This window comes from Entelurus aequoreus, linkage group LG24, assembly GCF_033978785.1.
Source record: "Entelurus aequoreus isolate RoL-2023_Sb linkage group LG24, RoL_Eaeq_v1.1, whole genome shotgun sequence".
Taxonomy (NCBI): Eukaryota; Metazoa; Chordata; class Actinopteri; order Syngnathiformes; family Syngnathidae; genus Entelurus; species Entelurus aequoreus.
This window is the reverse complement of record NC_084754.1, coordinates 42,503,110-42,525,107: the sequence shown is the minus strand read 5'-3', so window position 1 is coordinate 42,525,107 and position 21,998 is coordinate 42,503,110. Positions and strand designations below refer to the sequence as shown.

Below are 21,998 nucleotides of genomic sequence, written 5' to 3'. Positions count from 1 at the left end.
AAAATTATAAACATAAAACAATAATTATATATATATATATATATATATATATATATATATATATATGTGTTTTCTTTTTTTTCAAGACTATTTACATTGTAGATTGTCACTGAAGGCATCAAAACTATGACACCTGTGAGTGAAAACCATTTCAGGTGACTACCTCTTGAAGCTCATCGAGAGAATGTCAAGAGTGTGCAAAGCATTAATCAGAGCAAAGGGTGGCTATTTTGAAGAAACTAGAATATAAAACATGTTTTCAGTTATTTCACCTTTTTTGTTAAGTATATAACTCCACAAGTCATTCATAGTCAATCTACAATGTAAATAGTCATGAAAATAAAGAAAACACATTGAACGAGAACTCAATAAAATGTGTTTTTTGTCATACTTTGACAAAATATGGAGAAGTTAAAATTGCTAAAAAACATTCTCTATCCATTATTAGAGATGTGAAGTCTAGGAATAGGAATGAGTTGGGTCTTTTGAACGGATCTTTCAAGTGAACATTGAGAAGTGATTCACAGTTGTAATTCATTCGTTTGAGAGTCGTTTCCAAGCAAATTGTCCACGCTGCCCTCTCAGATTCCAAATGACAATCAGAATCAAAAGCTTTATTGGCTTTATTTATTGAAGGAGCAATGACAACCTGACTTAGAAGGTTCTATTCATGTGAAAAGTATAATGTGCTCACACTCAGTTTAATAAGCGGCTGAAATTTGGAGCCTGTATTCAGAATTAGAAAGAGATATTCACAACTGGAAAATAAAACAAAATGAACAAAAGTCAAAGGAAAAGGAGCATTTGCATGCACATCGGACATAGTGACGTCACTGTCAAAGAATAGGGAAATGGCACCATCTTGGGGAATGTTCACAATGGAAACAAAAGCCAAATTAGGCTAATATTAATATTTCAAAATAATGTTCACCAATAGTGTCTATATTGGTGTAATGTTTACATTTTGTTTTAAGGTATTACTGCCGCAAGTTATTGTTTCCTTGATGAAAACAATTTACTTAGTAAACATGATATATAAGAACGAGACAAACAACATTCACACTCACATTCACACACAATGGCCAATTTAGTGTTGCCAGTCAACCTATCCCCGACTGCGTTGTCCCTGCGACGAGGTGGCGACTTACCCCGCCTTCCTTCCACCCGAGTGCAGCTGGGATGGGCTTCGAGGGGGACAAGCGGTAGAAAATGGATGGATGGAGTCAGTCTTTTGAATAGCTCTTTTAAAGGAACGGCTCCTCAAAATCCGGCGACTCCCTTTAAACAGCCATGAATCCCATCGCTAGCCATTATTCATATTGCATTTTATCAGTTACTGTACTCACACTTACTTGGTGTAGTTGAAGGTTGGAAATCGGATGCTGTTTTTAATAAAAATAGTAAAATTCTCAACTTCCATCATCGGTGTACTAAAAAAAGAGAGAAACATAGAGTAAGTCAAAGCTTATAAGGAGTCAACTGATTTTGGGTGAAAGGTGAATGCACTACTGGTGTGTACATAATTGTCTGTGGTAGAGATGTGACGTTCGTGACCACATCATGTTTTTTGAACAACTTTGAAGTGAACGATGATAGCCAAATCAGAGTTGAGAGACGTTTTTATTTTTATAAATTGCCCCGACTGGTAACTGAACTAGAAAATGAATCAAGTCAAAGGAAACGTTGCAGCATTGGGATTCCCTTTTCTTGTTCATTGTTCTGATGTGGATATGTAAAGTAGTTCAAGCGTATTTAACAGAGGCCAGACAGTGTGGCTGGGCCTTGTGTACGTTGGTCATTCGCATTCCTTGAAAACCTTATAGGGGCTCTTTGCAACTTGCTTGAAATGTCTATATTTTCACAACTACTAAGTTTATGTAATAAAAAATTTTGCCGGCCCGAGAAAAATGATTAGTGCTTACGGCGGTCCCTCACTCTGACTCGTCCACGCATGCACAAAAACAAAAGCAGTCCAAGTGAAGTAACGAACAATTTGCAGTCATGTTGTTACTATAGAATATACATTCAATGACAGTTCGCACCAGTTATCCAAATCGCTATTATTAGCAAACAACACCCAAAGATAATGCGCTTGCATGAGTTATGTACATACGCACTTATATCATTACGTTCTAGAAGCCGTAAGAGGGTGGGCTATGATGCTTAAAATACACTGAAAAGTTCATGTCCTTTAGGGATCTGTGTCAATGTTGCAAACAGCCTCTTTAAGAGCAGTGCTGGTTACCAGGTTAATAGCTCAATATTTTCGCTTGGTAGCTAGCACGCTTCAAGACCCGGGTGGAACAGAAAGCAGTTCAGTTCAGTTTCATTTTATTTCGAACATGCATACAATACAATGTAATGTATGACATATTTCCAGTTGTTTCATTACAGCACGTCAGAAAAGGAGTAGGAAGAAGCTAAGCTTATTTAATCCTACCCATTTTCATACCACAGCAATTGTATCCCATTTCCTTGTTCTCTGTAACAGAACAGTGAATAAATAATAGCTAAATAATATACCATAGTAAGTAAACAAATATTAAATACATAAATAATCTTTATCTAAAAAAAAAAAAGGGTTTCTGCATTCTTTCGTATCTCAAGTTATCATTACGTATATGTATTGTTGCATTTGAACAATTGTATTGTTGATAATAAAGGTAAAGTACTGGTATTGTTTATTATCAATAGCACTATTTCTATTGGTATTCATATTGCTCCATTTTTAGTGTAATAATGCTCATTGTCATTTCTGTATTTTTTTTTTTTAAATTTTCGCTAACTGCTTATTTGCTATTACTTTTACCATCATATTTGTACATGTCGTATTTGCTGATGTTGCTCTGTTGTTGTTGTTGTTGTTGTTGTTGTTGTGTTTGCTGTTGTTGTTTTTGTCTCTCTGTCTAATCCCCCTCTTGTCCCCACAATTCCCCCCTCTGTCTTCCTTTTTCTCTCTTTCTATCCCCTCCTGCTCCGGCCCGGCTGCACCAAATGATAATATAAATACATTTAATAAAGTCAAAATACAAGTAAGGCAACAAGAGAAGTATCCTACACTTCTCTTTTGTAAAGTAAATCTGAACAGCCGATATGGGCATCTACATCTGCTATATGATCATCTACATCTACTATATGATCATCTACATCTACTATATGATCATCTACATCTGCTATATGATTTGCCCGAGAAGCTGGGCAGGACATTATAAAAAAATAAAAAAAAAGGGTTCAAGATGTTCATCTTAATTATTGTTCTGTGTACTTTGTGAACACTTGTGTTATGACTTGGCGTAAATGAGGACTCAGATGCAGAGGAGTGACAATTGACTCAGACCTTTATTTAAACAATTCCTTGCTATCTCTAGGACAGAGTGATTAAAGAAAGTGGCTACAAAATCTATCTAAGATATATTCAAGCACTTATAGGGTATTAGCATAGGACATAAGGCAATAAACAGAAAATCACTCCATAAGGAGGAACCGGCAATAGCCAAAAAGTTGTATGAGTCGAATACACAAAAAAAACCAACAATCTATAATGATCTAAAAAAAGGAAATTATCTCATGCTAAAAGATTGAGACGCTATAAACAGAAAGTATGTATAAAGTATTTGCGAGGCCTGAAAACTAAAAGCGCTCCAGAAGGAGGGAAAAAAAAAGAAGACAAGGCACTATGAAAATTGATACAAAAGACTAGACCAAAAACTTTAGCAAAAGAAAATCACTCTCTCAGAGGGAACAAAGGAATCAATAAACAAAGCGAGACAATACTTAACAAACTTGGTAGATGGCTGTGAACAAGGCTGTGGACAAGGCTGGAGGTACGTAGCGAGACGATATACTCTGGCAACAAGACAGGGGAAGACGAGGACTATATACACATGAGGGAGGGTGACACAGGTGGGCACAATCAGGCAATCAGGAGAGACATCAGACCAGTGACACAGGAGGAAGGGCAAGTGGCCTGAAACGAGAGGAGGATTAGAATTTTCAAAATAAAACAGGAAATGTGCCAGACAACCCCAAAACAGGACTTCCCTCACCACGGTGTGACAACTTGTAGTTTGAACAGTCTCTTAAACTGAATCATGTTGGTGCTTTGTTTGATTTATTTGGTTAATCCATTCCATAAATTAATTCCACATACGAATATGCAAAAGGTTTTAAGGGTTGTATGTGCATACAAATGTTTTAAATGAGATTTTATTCTAAAGTTATATTTCTCCTCAGCAGGGACTAAATCAGGAAATTTACACATTAACGATGTGCGAGTCATGAACAAATCGCTCAAAACCCGCAAGTTTTTTACTAAATCAGCACACACGGGTTGTCATCGCCATTAAGTCGGTCACTGACGCGCCCCTGCCACGCAACCCAAATTAAGAGAATAAACCAGGTAATATTATTTATGCCTCTGCTCGTCTAACTGCATTTTTATAATGTATTAGTCCTATAGAAACAGCAATAAATGTTTCTTGCTTCAATTTAACTCTTCTTTTCACTTCCTGCCCAAGCTGAATCTTTTGCTGTGTCAGTTTGTCAGTTGTTGCTATGGGTGATGATTCACTGACACTCACTGGCAAGTCAGGAAGTCAACCTTTTGAATTTGCGTCTGTGTGAGCCTATTTTCCTCTATGTTACAGCTAATATTTTATTTAATATTGCACTTTTAAAATGTTATTATAATGTTGCACTATAAAATATTAATTTTAATATTAATGATGACAAAAAGTTAAAGCGTGTATTTGATGTTAAAAATGAAATGTTTCTTGGTGGAGTTTGTGAAAGTGATGTGTTAGAAGTGGTCAGAAAGTTTAAGAACAAAAAATCTGTCGATGGTAACATCACTTGTTAAAAGAATTGGAGAGGATTGTGTCCTGAAGCCGTTTACTTATATATGTAATAAATCTTTAATAACTGGAACTTTTCCTGAAAAAATGTAAATCGCTAACGTTATACCGATTTATAAAAATGGTGATAAACATATGGTCTCAAATTATAAACCTGTGTCTCTACCACCTCAATTTGCAAAAAATATTGAGAAATTATTTGTAAATAAATGGTAAATGGGTTATACTTGTATAGCGCTTTTCTACCTTCAACGTACTCAAAGCGCATTGACACTATTTCCACATTCACACACACATTCACACACTGATGTCGGGAGCTGCCATGCAAGGCCCTAATTCAATTTTCCTGAGGGAACTCTCCTGAAGGAATCAATAAAGTACTAACTAACTAACTAACCCCGACCCATCAGGAGCAAGGGTGAAGTGTCTTGCTCAAGGACACAACGGACGTGACGAGTTTGGTAGAAGGTGGGGATTGAACAAGGAACCCTCAGGTTGCTGGCACGGCCACTCTCCCAACTGCGCCACGCCGTCCCCAAATAGATTTGATAAGTTCATTGAAAGACATGAGCTACTGAATGAGCATCAGTATGGCTTCAGGAGTAATCCATCTACATCCCTAGCAGTGATGGACTTTGTAGAAAACGTAGCTACAGCAATAGAAAAAAAGCAACACACCGTTGGAGTATTTATTGAATTATGTAAAGCTTTTGACACAATCCTCATTCCTTACTTCTGCAAAAATTGGAAAACTATGGCATAAGAGGTGTTTCACAACAGTGGTTAAGTAGTTATTTCAGTAATAGATCTCAATATGTGGAAATTAATAAGACTAAATCACAGCCAAGAAGAGTAACTTGTGGGGCTCCACAACACTCGGTATCGGGACCAAAGTTATTTATCCATCCATCCATCCATCCATCCATTTACTACCGCTTATTCCCTTCGGGGTAGTGGGAGGCTGGAGCCTATCTCAGCTACAATCGGGCGGAAGGCGGGGTACACCCTGGACAGACAACATTCACACTCACATTCACACACTCGGGCCAATTTTAGTGTTGCCAATCAACCTATCCCCAGGTGCATGTCTTTGGAGGTGGGAGGAAGCCGGAGTAGAACCCACACAGTCACGGGGAGAACATGCAAACTCCACACAGAAAGATCCCGAGCCCGGGATTGACCCAGGACTACTCAGGACCTTCGTAATGTGAGGCAGACGCACTAACCCCTCTTCCACCGTGCTGCCCTCAAAGTTATTTATACTTTATTTAATTGATATTTGTTCAGTATCTAATAAATTGAAATGTATTATGTTTGCAGATGATACAAATGTATATTGTTAAGGAGAAGACTTGAAGGAAGTGTTGAGGATAATAGAGTTGATTCAGCTAAAAAAATGGTTTGATATTTATAGGTTATCATTAAATGATAAGAAAACTAAATTGATGGTGTTTAGTGGTGCAAGGACAAATTGTGAAGCAAAATTAAATTTAAATCAAGTGGAAATTGATAGAGTATATGAAACTAAATTCTTGGGAATAATAATTGATCATAAATTATGTTGGAAACCGCATATTGAATATATAAAGGGAAAAATATCCAAATCCATTGCTATTCTTTATAAAGTAAGACACATGCTGAATAAGAAATGTCTGCATATGTTATGTATTTTTTTTCTTCCCATATTTAACATATTGTTTTGAAGTTTGGGGAAATGTTTATTAAACAAACATAGACCCAATAATTAAACTTAAAAAAAGGGTATTTAGAATAATACACAAAGGGTGCTACTAAGAACCTACCAATCCATTATAATTTACATTAGATTTAGAATTTATAAGTTCTAATGCGTTAAAATCTTCAGATATTGTGTTTTTAAAAACAATGGAAATTATGTTTCGAGTAAAGAACAACAGCCTTCCAGCTTGTATTCTTAGGTTATTTGAATTAATTTACGGGGGATATTGATTTTTGAAATAGGTAAAGTAAGAACGAATATAAAATACAAATGTATTTCAGTTTTAGGAGTTAAATGGTGGAACAAGCTCAGTGATGAGTTGAAGACATGTTAGGGTTTAAGAAAGCCTGAAAGGTGAAATAATAGAAAATTATAAAATATAGTAACAATTACTTTCATCCCATGGATTTTTTTGAATGTTGATGTTCAAGGTAATCTTATTTTCAGTGAATGTAGACGATAGACAAATATAAGCCTTGGCTTCAGCCTATTCCTTTTCGGTCATTCTTTTTCTTTTCTTTTTGTGTGTAAATGTGTCCATCCATCCATTTTCAACCGTTTGTCCCTTTTTCGATTGTTAAATATGTATAATCTGTACTGTTGAACTGATCACACAAAAGGGTTGATTATATAACAGAAATAAACTTTTTTCATTTATTCATTCTCCTAATATGGCAAAGTCAGATTCAAATCTCCAAAATATATTTACAAATACACGTTTATTTATACAGATTCTTGATTTATTTGTATGTCACATTTTTATATTTATACAATTTATTTGTATATATTTTCAGATCTCAAAAATATATTTACAAATACGCGTTTATTTATACAAATTATTAATTTATTTGTATATCACATTTGTATTTGTATATTTATTAATAGATGCATATGTATTAATATCATATTGATATATATAAGTTGATGGAGACAATTCTACTTCCATAGGGATCTTGAGATTACCCAGATAGCAAAATATAACTGGACCAGATATGGGCCGGATGTGGTTAAAAATTCAGTAAGGATCCGTTTTACCCATTTGGGCCAGAGTCTTTTTGCACCTCTGCACTGATCTGATACGGACTCATTTGCCAGATCTGAAACAGCTTTGGGCCAAATCTGGTCCAAAACAGCTGAAAACAAGGTCACATACGGCCCCAAATTTTTGGTAATAACTCGAACCACAACTGGTCCACAGCCGAGTTGTTACCAAAACATTTTTTAGCATTGATTTGCATTATATTTTAATGTGTCTACAAAGAAAATAAAGTTTGTCTATTTAGAGTAATTACGACAATACTTTAGTAGGTTTTTATCACAAGCTATTTATTGATGGTAACAAAATGCACCATTACATTGCAAATAATTAGCAGCACATTGTTGTACAAAACATGTACATAGCATATCTAATAAAACACAAGAATACCATTAGAATTATTCAAGTTTAAACAGTAAACATCACTATTCAAGTAGTGTTTGTTTATATTGTTTTATATACTAAGTACATTTCTGTTCTTCTGAGCTTGGTTTGTGAAATATATTGCAAAAATAGACAATTATTTAACACAATCGAAATAAATAAACATGATAAATAAAAACATAATAATAAATGAGCTTCAAAAATCCAATCACAGAATCATACACATGTTTAAGTGTCACAGACACAGTAGGAGTTTTCTCAAAAGAGATATTACCTTTTTTAACATAGATCTTGCAAGCAATCAACCTTATAGAGCAGGGGTGTCAAAGTCAAATGGACGGAGGGCCAAATAAAAAATTTAGCTACAAGCCGAGGGCCGGACTGTTCGAATGTTCATTGAAAATTTTTAAATGACGCATATAGTCTAGTGAACCTAATTGAACCTACTGAAAACCTAACAAATATATTCCAATATGATCAGATAAATAAAGCAATATTTTCTTATGGCTCTGTCAGTAATCTTTAATTTTCAACAGACACAAAAGACAAATTTCCTTTATATAAAAATCCCCATAACATGAACATTAAATGAAAGAAACCGGTATTCAAGGCACCATCAGTAGCCTATATTTTCTATTTTAGCAAAAGTGGGCTAAATTTACTTCAAAGAAAAAAACAATAATAGCAATTTTCTATCATCCACTCAACTGAAATATTTTTAAAATATAATTAAATTGAAATACAATAAAATAAAGTGCAAAAATCTATAAATCAAAAACAACACTTTGTTTAAGGAGAAGTAACATGCAGTGAAAACAAATATTAAACTTTAACTTTTAAACTTGAATTGAGTAAAAACTCTAAATATGTGATTGCACAGTAATGTTCACATTAAACCCCCCTCCTCCCTCCGTGGGAGGGAGGCGAGTTGGGTGCCCGAAACCCCCCGCTGGTTTCGGCCCGCCCCTTGGCGCGCGTGGCACGGCGGGCTCCGCGACCCGACGGCTGGCCCTCGTGGCTTGACGGCGGGCGCGTCCCGACGGGCCGCGCGTAGGGGTCAAACGCAGAAGTCTCAGGGCCTCGTGGTGAGGGGGTGGCCTGCGGGTTTCGGCCCGCTTGACCCCCCCGCTCCGCTTGGCGCGCGCGGCACATGACGGGTTCCGCCACCGACGCTCGGGCTGCAGCCCGACGGTGGTGCGGGCCCGGCGGTGACGCGCGGTTTGGGGAAACAAAGCAGAAGTCTCAGGGCCTCGGGGCCGGGTTTCGGCCCGCCCCCTTGGCGCGCGTGGCACGGCGGGCTCCGCGACTGACGGCCGGGCTGCAGCCCTTCGGCCGGCAGGCGCGTCCCGGCGGGCCGCTCGCCCCCTTTCGGAACCTTGGACCGGCATCCGCTTGGTGCGTGTAAAAGATCTGCGGTCTAAAAAAAAAAAAAAAAAAAAAAAAAAAAAAAAAAAAAAAAAAGATCTGCGGGCCGGTTCTAATAATAAATCAAGATCATCCCAAGGGCCGTAAAAAACCTTCTCGCGGGCCGGATATGGCCCGCGGGCCTTGACTCTGACATATGTGTTATAGAGGGTCACATGGGACACAATTCAGAATCAAAAATAAATATATAAATAATTACCTAAATGTAATTACCTACTATGGGAATTCAATACATAAATGGGTTGTTAAATGTGTCATTTTTTATTTAATGTAACAAATATATATTATTAAATACATTATTTCATGATTTATTTAAGTATTTCATGAATGTAAATTATCCGTCAAACTCAGCCCCAAAGTCAGTGGGCGGGTGGTCCTAACACCTGACTGGTTACCCGGCGCTTCCACTTGTCTGTGGAACTTTGAACAGAGAAGTGGAGTCGATGTCTTGGTCTGAAAATGCGGAAATAACTCTTCAATAAATCAGTTACATGCTCTTGATCAGCAGGTGTTTTTTTCCCTAGATTTTGAACCCTGCGGCTTATAATTTATGGATTTAAATTTTTTTTTGCTAATGCCCATAATGTTTTGTGCTCAATAGTTTGCATTAAACCCAAGCAGAAGCCTGGAATGCTGTGTTATTAGTTTGTGCTATGACACCATTTATTGTATGAGTTTGTGCACTGCAGGTATTGCGGGTTGAAAATGTACTTCCTGTTTTGATGCCGTAAACTGGAAATAAACGTCCATAGCGTTTTTGCTCCAAAGGATTCTTCATTTATCATTCCAAGTAGGGCTGGGCGATATGGCCTTTTTTTAATATCTCGATATTTTTAGGCCATATCGCGATACACGATATATATCTCGATACACGATATATATCTCGATATTTTGCCTTAGCCTTGAATGAACACTTGATGCATATAATCACAGCAGTATGATGATTCTATGTGTCTACATTCAAACATTCTTGTTCATACTGCATTAATATATGCTACTTTTAAACTGTCATGCAGAGAGGGAAATCACAACTAAGTCAATTTAGCAAAACTGTATTTATTAAACAGTTATTAAGCAGTGGCACAAACATTAACGTCTTTTCCAAAACAGACAGTGCAAGATTGTCAGAGACATTTTAAAACAAGCTAGAAGTGCACTTTTGTGCTTGATGACACACAAGATATTTCAATAAGTGTCACATAAAAATGAGCTGCATATCAAATAGTATATGTCCTACGGTGTTGATGTGGAAATAGTTGCTTCGGCATTTAGTTGGTGTGGCACCGAACGGAGATGTTGACATGTAAAGACATATTCCCGCTTGAAGCCAAACCACCGTCAGACGATGGACCCCGTGCTGTTTTTCTTGGGAATTAATTATTCCTCCATTTGTTACCAGATTCGCACCTTCTTTCTCTCGTAGTACCACTCAAACCACACCGCTAGCTGTTAGCATCACAGCTAACATTACCATGTCGCTACCTGTCTGCTCCGCGGGAGCGTGTGACGTTGCTCACGTGACATTATGTGACGTATGTAAGAAGGTGCGCTTGTTTTTTGTCTCTGTGAGAAGGAGAGACAGGAAAGAGTGAGAAACGCATGCAGTTTAATGCCCGCAGCTAAAAGCAACTGTGTGAGAACGTATACTCCAATATCACGATATAGTCATTTTCTATATCGCACAGAGACAAACCCGCGATATATCGAGTATATTGATATATCGCCCAGCCCTAATTCCAAGCAATGTTTAAGTTTCAGTTTAACTAAATCAATTATCAATTTTTAAACAGTCCCATGTGTGATGTCTGGAAGAGTGTTTTCATACGTGCAGGTTGAAAATGTATTTTGTGTTTCAATGCCGTAAACCCGAAAAAAATGGTCCATATAAATTTCGCTCGAAAGGAATATTCTTAATTTATCACTCCAAGCCACATTTATAACTTTCACAGTTTAACTAAACCAATTCTTACTTTCTAAACCGTACCATGTGTGGAGTCTGTGGGAGTGTTTTCGTGCATATTTGTACGTGGTATCGTAATGCATTAGCTAATATGCAAACACATTTAGGACAGTCTGTATTAGTATTATTAACTTTTACAATGGCACTATTTTTGTATTGTTTCAGTTTCACAAATTCCTCAGTAAATTCACCAAAACGTCACCGTGAAGTTATTGAGTCTGTTTAACTGATTGGAGAGCGAGCTGCTTCCCCCGCGACCCGACCTTGGATAAGCGGAAGAGGATGGATGGATGGATGGATGGATGGATGGATGGATGGAGAGCGAGCTTCCACAGCTAGTGGGTCCATGACGAAGACTTATGTTTTGTTAGACCAGATGTTTTACTATCGTGTTACAGACACAGCTTGGAAACAATTAAAGGTATGTGTAAGGAAGGGATAGTGGTTCCTTTAGAGTTATGACACGATGGACAGATTCCGGCCAGAGAATCCTTTAATCATCTTTATTGCTGGAAGGTGGATGGCACTTGTGAGCAAGTGTGTTTGTGTGTGTGTGTGTGTGTGTGTGTGTGTGTGTGTGTGTGTGTGTGTGTGTGTGTGTGTGTGTGTGTGTGTGGTCTAAACAGAGAAAAGAGGAAAAATTGCAATACAATTATATACTCATTAATATGCAGCATACATGCATATGCATACATAATATAATATAATATGAAGGTGTGCATGAACTACAAATTTCTAAACTTCAGAGCCATAAAAGGCGAGTATGTGGTCTCTGTCGCCCTCTAGAGGCAAAACTACGCCGTCGCAGTTGCAATGGCGTTACATAGCAATGCATGAAAGGAAACTACTCTGTCAACGAGACTAATTACCTCTCAATTTACCCGAAAACACCTGAACTTAGCATGCGATGTACCACACATGTACAGAAGTAAGAAGGCACGACATTCAGTTCAAATGCTGTATGTATATGACAAAACTTCCATTTAGTCGTCAACGCAGACAAGACTGGCTGCCACAATTGATCGAAAACGGGCTATACCGACAAAGACGTGCTTGAAGGGGGACATTAAGTCACAGATTGAATTACCAAATTAAAGGCACAGGAACACACAATAGGCTTTCATACAGTTTGTAAAATAACATTTACAAAATATTTCTGTGTAAATAACTAGTTTCCCAACTTATTTTTCCATAAATGGAAAAATATATTTTTCCTCTAAAATGTTGTAAGTGCGGTTTATATCTGGGTGCAATCTATAGTCCGGAAAATAGGTACTTCGTAAGTCTACAATATCTACCACTAACTCCAAAAAAAGTACAGGTATCCCCCTTACCCACCAAAACTTCCAAAGTTCCGTGGTTCAAATCAAAATAATAATTGGACTAGATTCCGGTTTGGCCCACCCACTGACTCTGTCAAATAAAATTAATTAATGAAGTGCTGCCCTACAGGTTAATTAATTAAATACATCATTATATCAGGAAATTAATACAATCATGAAATAATTAACAATTAACAACAATATAATATTGAAATTAAATTATTAAATTATTAAATGCATGTTTACATTTAAAAAAATCCCACATGCATGTATTTAATTCAACAAACACATTGTAACCTAAACCTTGAAATAGAGCAACATACTTAAACTGGCTCCTTATTACGGGCTTTACAGTTCATCATTCTGTCAATGGTTCTGAGCGCAGACCCAGGCAAAATTAGTAAAGACAAAGAAAAAAAAAATCAGAAGTTGCTATGTTGTTGAAATACCAGAAAACTCAAATTGATGACATCATGCAACGTTCAATGCTATATAAAGAAGTGACAAACATTAGCCATGATACAAGTTGAAGTTTGATGATTCAAATATTAGTTGCATTTAGAGTTACCTTGTAATGGCCATAGGGGTCCATCGATATATATATATATATATATATATATATATATATATATATATATATATATATATATATATATATATATAATAAATTGCCAGTCACAGTTAACTTGTGCTCAGCTGGGAAAATAAATATATATTTATACTTATTATGTCATCCATTTACTTATTATAAACTGTTACAGGCGTATTTAATAATCATGTTAATAATAAATATGTACGTAAATAATATGTGGGGATATAAAAGGCATCCGGTTGTATCAGACCGGGCGGAAGCGGAAAGTGACGTCACTAACCACCTGGAGCACCTGTCCGACGCAGTGTTTTTTGCCACGGAGCCACTTCTTGGAATAATCTGCCTTTTGACTTTTTTGGTGTGCTTTCCATTGGCCTGTGGAGAACCGGGAGAACAGGGACTCTTTCCAGGAGGACTTTGAGTTGGATGCGCAGTCTCGGTACCGTGACGTGAGTACACCGCTGCGGCTTTCAAACATTCATCGCTTGCCCGTACGTGCACGTCACGCTACGTGCGTGTCACGTACGTAACTTTTGGGACTTTGGGGAAATATATGTGTTGTATGAACTTTGGGCTGTGGGATTGAGTGTGTTGTGTAGGTGTTTGATTTATATTGACGGGAGGGGGGAGTTGTTTGCTATGCGGGATTAATTTGTGGCATATTAAATATAAGCCTGTTCGTTTTGTGGCTGATAGTTATACATGTCTTGTGTTTATTTAATGTATTAATCATTCCCAGCTGAATATCAGGTCCCACCCGTGACTCCTTAAATGCGTAGTGGCAAAGACACCCGGGGAACTTGGGTGCGTTTGTTACAAGCTGCAAGTCTTGGTCCAAATGACCACCTGCACAGTCGGATGCCAAATTGAATCATCTGATGACATGTTTATGTCCCTGTCCATCACTTGATTTGCAATGAGACATTTGCGTACAGTACCTATAGCAATACAAACATTGTTTAGTTCAGATGCTTAATATACAATTTGACTGAAGTGTAAACATTTGTTTATATATTGGATATGTTATGGTGTACACATTAGGTCAGTTTCACTCCAAAGTCACTTTTATAACTGAAGGAGCGGGGGAAAACCACTATATTCTTTTATTTGTATTTTTTAAGTCTAGTCTAGTCTCACGCTCCTTCCACATAACATGGGAAAAAACATTTGAAAATAAATTACAAAACAAATGTTGTAGTATTTAAAATTAAACATAGTTGGAAATTACGCAACATTTCATAACATTTTTTAAACGTTTAAGAATCTATGTCATCGGCCTAGAAAGTATACCGTGCAAAAGTTTGCTTAAATTTGCAAGGTGAAACTACTATAATGACATAGGCTCATAACATGCAACACACAATATTTGAAGTCTTCTTTTGATATAATGATGTTTATTACTTACAGCTTATGAAAACATTGAATAGAATTTTTTTCAGTAAATGTGGGGTTTTCAAAAACTGTATGCCAAAAGGTTTATAATAAATAAAGGCTTGACATATCTCACTCTGTAATGATAGGCTCCAGCCACCTCCGTGACCCCGAGAAGGACAAGCAGTAGAAAATGGATGGATGGATGGAGTTCCATCTGTATAATATAATGACTGAGTGAACATTAAGTTGTTAAAGTTAAAGTCCCAACGATAGTCACACACACTAGGTGTGGTGAAATTATCCTCTGCATTTGACCCATCCCCATGTTCACTCCCTGGGAGGTGAGGGGAGCAGTGAGCAGCAGCGGAGGTCGCACTCGGGAATCATTTGGTGATTCAACCCCCAATTCCAACCCTTGATGCTGAGTGCCAAGCAGGGAGGCAATGGGTTCCATTTTTATAGTCTTAGGTATGACTCAAATGAACTCACGACTTGCCAGTCTCAGGGGGGACACTCTAACCACAAGGCCACTGAGCAGGTCATTTGAGTAAAGTTGAAGGAAACATGCAACTTTTCTCTGACTATAATTGAACATTTACTTACTGAAGAGCATCTACTGTAGCAAATTGTTGTACGCTTTTGACCACAATTAAGTCACTGCCTGGTGACATTGGTCATTCCTGGCCGAGTGGTACTCTTGCCACGGTGAATGCTAGCGCCAAACGTGAAATTGAGCCATTACAGCCTGCTTTGAAACTAGTCAGAATATTTCTCCTCATGGTCATCTGAATGAGAAGGCATTCATTTAAATTTAACAGTAATAGCGCTAACATTAAAGGTGGTATTAGTACCTGTTGTATTTACACCACATGACTGATGCCTGTAATGGCATCAGTTCAAAAACGCGACATTCATTTATAGTTATTGCAGGCTATGTGCTCAAATGTTTCAGTATATTGCTTGTTTGTCCTCCTCTTCATTAAATAACTACTTCGGAATGATTACAGGTAGCAGCGCTGTTGCGATCTTTTCTTGTAAAACGTTGAGCGCTTATTCTGCCTGGGCGCAGCCATGTTGCTGTCAGATGTCACTACTCGCGTACCGTAATGACATCATACTCACCCGCAAAAACCGTTAAGAGAATCGTTTGGAAAAAATGGAAGCGATTAAAGTACCAATGATTGTCACACACACACTAGGTGTTGTGAAATTTGTCCTCTGCATTTGACCCATCCCCTTGATCACCCCCTGGGAGGTGAGGGGAGCATTGGGCAGCAGTGGTGCCGTGCCCGGGAATCATTTGTGGTGATTTAACCCCCAATTCCAACCCTTGATGCTGAGTGCCAAGCAGTGAGGTAATGGGTCCCATTTTTATAGTCTTTGGTATGACTCGGCTGGGGTTTGAACTCACAACCTACCGATCTCAGGACGGACACTCTAACCACCACTGCCACTGAGTAGGTCACTAGGCCACTGAGTAGGTATTCCAAGGAATTGATACACTTGGAACTGTTTATGAACAAAAAACGTTTTTAATTCCATCCCTAATCACAGCATTAAAGGCCTACTGAAAGCCACTACTACCAACCACGCAGTCTGATAGTTTATATATCAATGATGAAATCTTAACATTGCAACACATGCCAATACAGCCGGGTTAACCTATAAAGTGCAATTTTAAAATTCCCGCCACACTTCCGGTTGAAAAACTAATTTGATATGATTTATGCGCGTGACGTCACAAAAGCAACGGAAGTGGTTGGACCCGTCGGACCCGATAGAAAAGCCTCTTGTTTTCTTCGACAAAATTCCACAGTATTCTGGACATCTGTGTTGGTGAATCTTTTGCAATTTGTTTAATGGACAATGGAGACTGCAAATAAGAAAGTTGTAGGTGCGATCGGTGGAGCGGCGGATTACAGCAACACCAACACCAGGAGGTTGTGTTGTGTTTTGAGCTGGATAGCAGACGCACTACGGTGAGTCTAGCTTTGGCTTCCAAACATTTAATCGCTTGCCCGTACGTGCGTGTCGATATGTGCATGTGACGTACGTAACTTTGGGGAAATATATGTTTCTTGCCGACTCTGATGGCGGCCGGGATGTCGTCAAAAGCGTACAACGCCCGCCGCCGCATCTAAGTTAGCTTCTGTTTTTTTAGCTTCGCCAAGCGGAATATTATTAATCGTGTATTTACATGTTCATGGTTTAATAGTATTATTGATCTTCTGTCTATCCATCCAGTCAGGGTTTTTTTAATTTAGTTTCTATCTGCATTTGAGACTGATGCTATCACGTTGGCTACGCAGCTAGGTTAGCTTCTGTTTTTTTAGCTTCGCCAAGCGGAATATTATTAATCGTGTATTTACATGTTCATGGTTTAATAGTATTATTGATTTTCTGTCTATCCATCCAGTCAGGGTTTTTTTAAATTTAGTTTCTATCTGCATTTGAGACTGATGCTATCACGTTGGCTACGCAGCTAAGTTAGCTTCTGTTTTTTTAGCTTCGCCAAGCGGAATATTATTAATCGTGTATTTACATGTTCATGGTTTAATAGTATTATTGATCTTCTGTCTATCCATCCAGTCAGGGTTTTTTTAAATTTAGTTTCTATCTGCATTTGAGACTGATGCTATCACGTTGGCTACGCAGCTAGGTTAGCTTCTGTTTTTTTTAGCTTCGCCAAGCGGAATATTATTAATCGTGTATTTACATGTTCATGGTTTAATAGTATTATTGATCTTCTGTCTATCCATCCAGTCAGGGTTTTTTTTAATTTAGTTTCTATCTGCATTTGAGACTGATGCTATCACGTTGGCTACGTTGCTAGGTTAGCTTCTATTTTTTTAGCTTCGCAAAGCTGAATTATTAATGGTGTATTTACATGTTCAGTCACTGTGAATGTCCATTTCGCGTTCTCGACTCTCATTTTCAAGAGGATATAGTATCTGAGATGGTTTAAAATACAAATCTGTGATACACAATAGAAAAAGGAGAGAGTGTGGAATCCAATGAGCCAGCTTGTACCTAAGTTACGGTCAGAGCGAAAAAAGATACGTCCATCACTGCCTCTCAAGTCCTTCACTGTAACGTTCCTCATCTACGAATCTTTCATCCTCGCTCAAATTAATGGGGTAATCGTCACTTTCTCGGTCCGAATCTCTCTCGCTCCATTGTAAACAACGGGGAATTGTGAGGAATACTAGCTCCTGTGACGTCACGCTACTTCCGGTACAGGCAAGGCTTTTTTTTATCAGCGAGCAAAAGTTGCGAACTTTATCGTCGATTTTCTCTACTAAATCCTTTCAGCAAAAATATGGCAATATCGCGAAATGATCAAGTATGACACAGAATGGATCTGCTATTCCCGTTTAAATAAAAAAAATTCATTTCAGTAGGCCTTTAAGGCCACTGTATGATATCATTGTAGTAAAAATTACATTGCGTGTAAGATGAAGTGGCAGGAATGTTGACAATAAACGCACTTACATTTAATCAATAAACTAATACCTGAGGAAATGGCGTCTCAAGCTCAGCATGGATAAGACAACATCTTCAATGTTCTACCTCAACAACATGGAAGCAGCCCTTGAGATGAACATCATGGTGGATAATGGCCGGTTACGGTCCCAGCCCGTTCCCACGTACCTCAGTGTGAAGCTTGACAGAACACTGACATTCAAACAACACCTGCACAGTGCCAAGGCAAAGACAAGTGCCCGTGCCGCCCTAATACGGCGACTAGCCGGCACCACATGGGGAGCCACAACGAAGACACTGCACATGTCCACGCTGGCCCTGGTGTTCTCAGCCGCCGAGTACTGTGCCCCGGTTTGGTGCCGTAGCCCCCATATAGAGAAGTTGGATGTCGCCCTCAACAGCGCCCTGCGGACCGTCTCCGGGTGCCTGCGAGGGACCCCAGTAAACCAACTGCCCATCCTCGCTGGCATCGCCCCGGCAAACATCAGACGAGAAGCAGCCACACTGGCCCTCTCCCGAAAGGCACAGACCAGCGAATCCCACCTCTTCCATAAGATCGTCACAGAAACACCACGACGCGTGCGCCTAAAGTCAAGGCGCCCCTTTGCCATGCAAGCCCACGAGCTGCTCAGCACAAAATCAGCTGATACTTCCAAGGCTACCTGGGTCAAGACGAGATGGAGAGAACAGTGGAAGTTAGCAGAACCATCTAGGCTGCACCACTACATCAACGACCCCACAGACATCTCCGGCCAGGAACTGTCACGGAAGCAGTGGACAACCCTCAACCGCTTGAGGACCGGCGTCGGACGCTACGGAGCAACGATGAAGAGGTGGGGACTTGCGGAAGGTGCCTCCTGCCAGTGTGGGGACCCAGTCCAGACAGTAAAGCATATAGTAACTAGTTGCCCCAAACAGGTCTGATTGACCTGGACGATGACACGTTGACCTGGCTCGCCTCAACAGAGCTGAAAATCTAAAGACAGAAGAAGAAGAAGAAGAAATAAACTAATCATAGTTATTAACACAAAAAAGTATTTTTAAGTGCAAAGTATAGTGCAGCAACATCCAGTGTTCTAACTAATGCACTAATACACAAAACAATACAACAAAAACTTTCAATTTAGTGTCTTTAAAGTGACAAAGTAAACATCCAGTTCAACAAGTTGTAAAATAATATGTACAGTTTAGTGTCTTTCAACTTCCTGAGAAGCATCGTTCGCTGCAGTGGACATTTTTCTATTAGTCTAAAGTATGTTGATTTTCAGGAGGTTAACTGACAATTTAACTTTTATTAATTTAAATACCTCACAAATTGATGTTTGGTCTCACTGGTTCTTGGTTTCACATGAAGATTTTCCAGGTGACAGTACATGGGGTGGCTCCTCATTACTCATAATTCCTTGACTCCTTGTCGATGTTGCGATGTGCAGTATTTTCTTTTCTTTACGTGTCTGCGCTCCCACATTAGAAGTTACGAGAATAGGAAATACCGATAACTGTTCGTTTACCCATTCATCGGACCAACAAGAGACGCCAACATGTTTTCTTCTCCATCAAAATGTGTCTATACTTCTGGTTTAAAGTTCACACTTCTGGTTTAAAGTTCACACAAGGGAGGTCCAACGGTGGCTGGATGTGATTGGGAGACAGAACCACTAGTAAAAGTCTGGATACCTGCAGCAAGCCCTGCTTGGATCTGCTGCAGGCCCCGGTCCTCCTCTAGCTCGCTGGTACGCTTGTCAATTCAAACAGCCAGTGAAATGACAACATCGAGGTCCAGAGGTAGCTCCAGAGCAATCATGTGATGCTTAATGCGGTCATCCAAGCCCAAACAGGAAGCGTCCAAGAGAGCAGCAGGGTTTCAATTGCTCTCGGTGGCAAGGGTACGGAATTCTTTTGCATTAATTCAAGCAAGCTATAGCTAATAAACTGAACAACTCCCCCCTATTAAACCGTAACGACTATACAATATGAAGTATAAACTATAATACATTGAATATTAAGAGTATGTGAAAGTCACACCTATACACCGCAGTAGCTTCAGACCGGGACTAGCTTAACTTCGCTAGCTGAGGAGCTAGCTAACTGAAAGTGGGGCGGCGAAAGAGAGTGGGTGCTTCGTAAGTTTGATAAAACTACTAAATGTGTTGGAGAAGGAATAACGAAAGCTGTAAAACAATTAAAAGCACACAGATATAAAGATAGCACTTAGCTTTTGAGCAGCGAACAACAGCAGACGTCCAGACGTGACGTCAATGGAAGATGAAATGCTCTCACGTTTGTGATATAATACTGAAGGGTTTCAATATTTTCATTGCCAACTACATATGTTGCTGGCATACACTTATACCTAATAAAATGAGTATATTGATCTTACATCATATTTCTTTACGTTAACTACCATATAGTTATTATTGTGTATAATTAGGTATTACTGTAAATGGCTGGTTCTAAAGTAATACATACAGTATAAAGGGGCACACAATATAGCCCTTACATGAGGGTGTGAGGTATTTGTGAGCAGGATTAATCATCAAGATAAGCCAGCAGAGGAGCGGTTACCATGGAAACCATAGTCAAATGAGAAGAGGACAACCCAATCCGTCTGGAGAACAGTATATCAGACTTTGTGGAGAAGGAGAAGACAGACATTTTGCGAGGAGCCAGAAAATGCAGAAAGGGAATTGTACTTTTGCTTCAAACAATCACACTGTAAAATAAATCTAAGATGGTGAATCTGAAAATTGTTAACTTGGTGAGCTGTATTACAGTTTAAACCAGGGGTCCCCAAACTTTTTGACTCGGGGGCCGCATTGGGTTAAAAAAATTTGAAGGGGGCCAGGCTGTGTGTATATATATATATATATATATATATATATATATATATATATATATATATATATATATATATATATATATATATATATATATATATATATATATATATATATATATATATATATATATACATTGTCTTTATAATCCGTTTTGTCATTTAACATCAATTAACATTGATGTTCATCAACATTTAACATTGTCACGTTATCGATGGGAAAATTCATTTTTAGACAATATGATTTGCCTGAGCGGCTAGGAGACACCGAGAGTAACAAGCGGTAGAAAATGGATTAGAAAGGAAAGATTAAAAAAAAAATTAAATCAATAAAAATAAAATAACAAAACATTTTTTTTTTAACTTGGGACTTCCTGTGGGCCGGATTTTAGATGCTGGTGGGCCGGATCCGGCCCGCGGGCCGTAGTTTGGGGACCCCTGGTTTAAACGAATATGCGTTGGAGAAAAAGTTCCCCTCCATTCAAAACATGTTAGAGTCCTCAATAAAATCCATTCACATCCAATATATACACTGTATATATACATATTTGAGACACTTGTGATTTAGGGCTATATAAATAAACATTGATTGATTGATATACATATATATATATATATATATATATATATATATATACATATACATATATATATACAGTATATATATATATATATATATATATATATATATATATATATATATATATATATATATATATATATATACACAGTCACGATCAAAAGTTTACATACACTTGTAAAGAACATCATGTCATGGCTGTCTTGAGTTTCCAATACTTTCTACAACTCTTATTTTTTTGTGATGTAGTGATTGGAGCACATACTTGTTGGTCACAAAAAACATTCATGAAGTTTGGTTGTTTTATGAATTTATTACGGGTCTACTGAAAATGTGACCAAATCTGCTGAGTCAAAAGTATACATACACCAATGTTAATATTTGGTTACATGTCCTTTGGCAAGTGTCACTGTAA

At 38.2% G+C, this 21,998-nt stretch overlaps 1 protein-coding gene across 1 annotated transcript in view; it reads right to left on the bottom strand.

The window, feature by feature from the left end:
* LOC133641975 (P2X purinoceptor 3-like) overlaps positions 1-21,998 on the bottom strand; it is a 72,112-nt gene that overhangs the window by 28,620 nt on the left and 21,494 nt on the right. Inside the window, exon 6 of the mRNA XM_062036149.1 lies at positions 1,353-1,430. Coding sequence (XP_061892133.1) covers positions 1,353-1,430 — 78 coding nt within the window. The remainder of the gene's footprint in view (positions 1-1,352; positions 1,431-21,998) is intronic.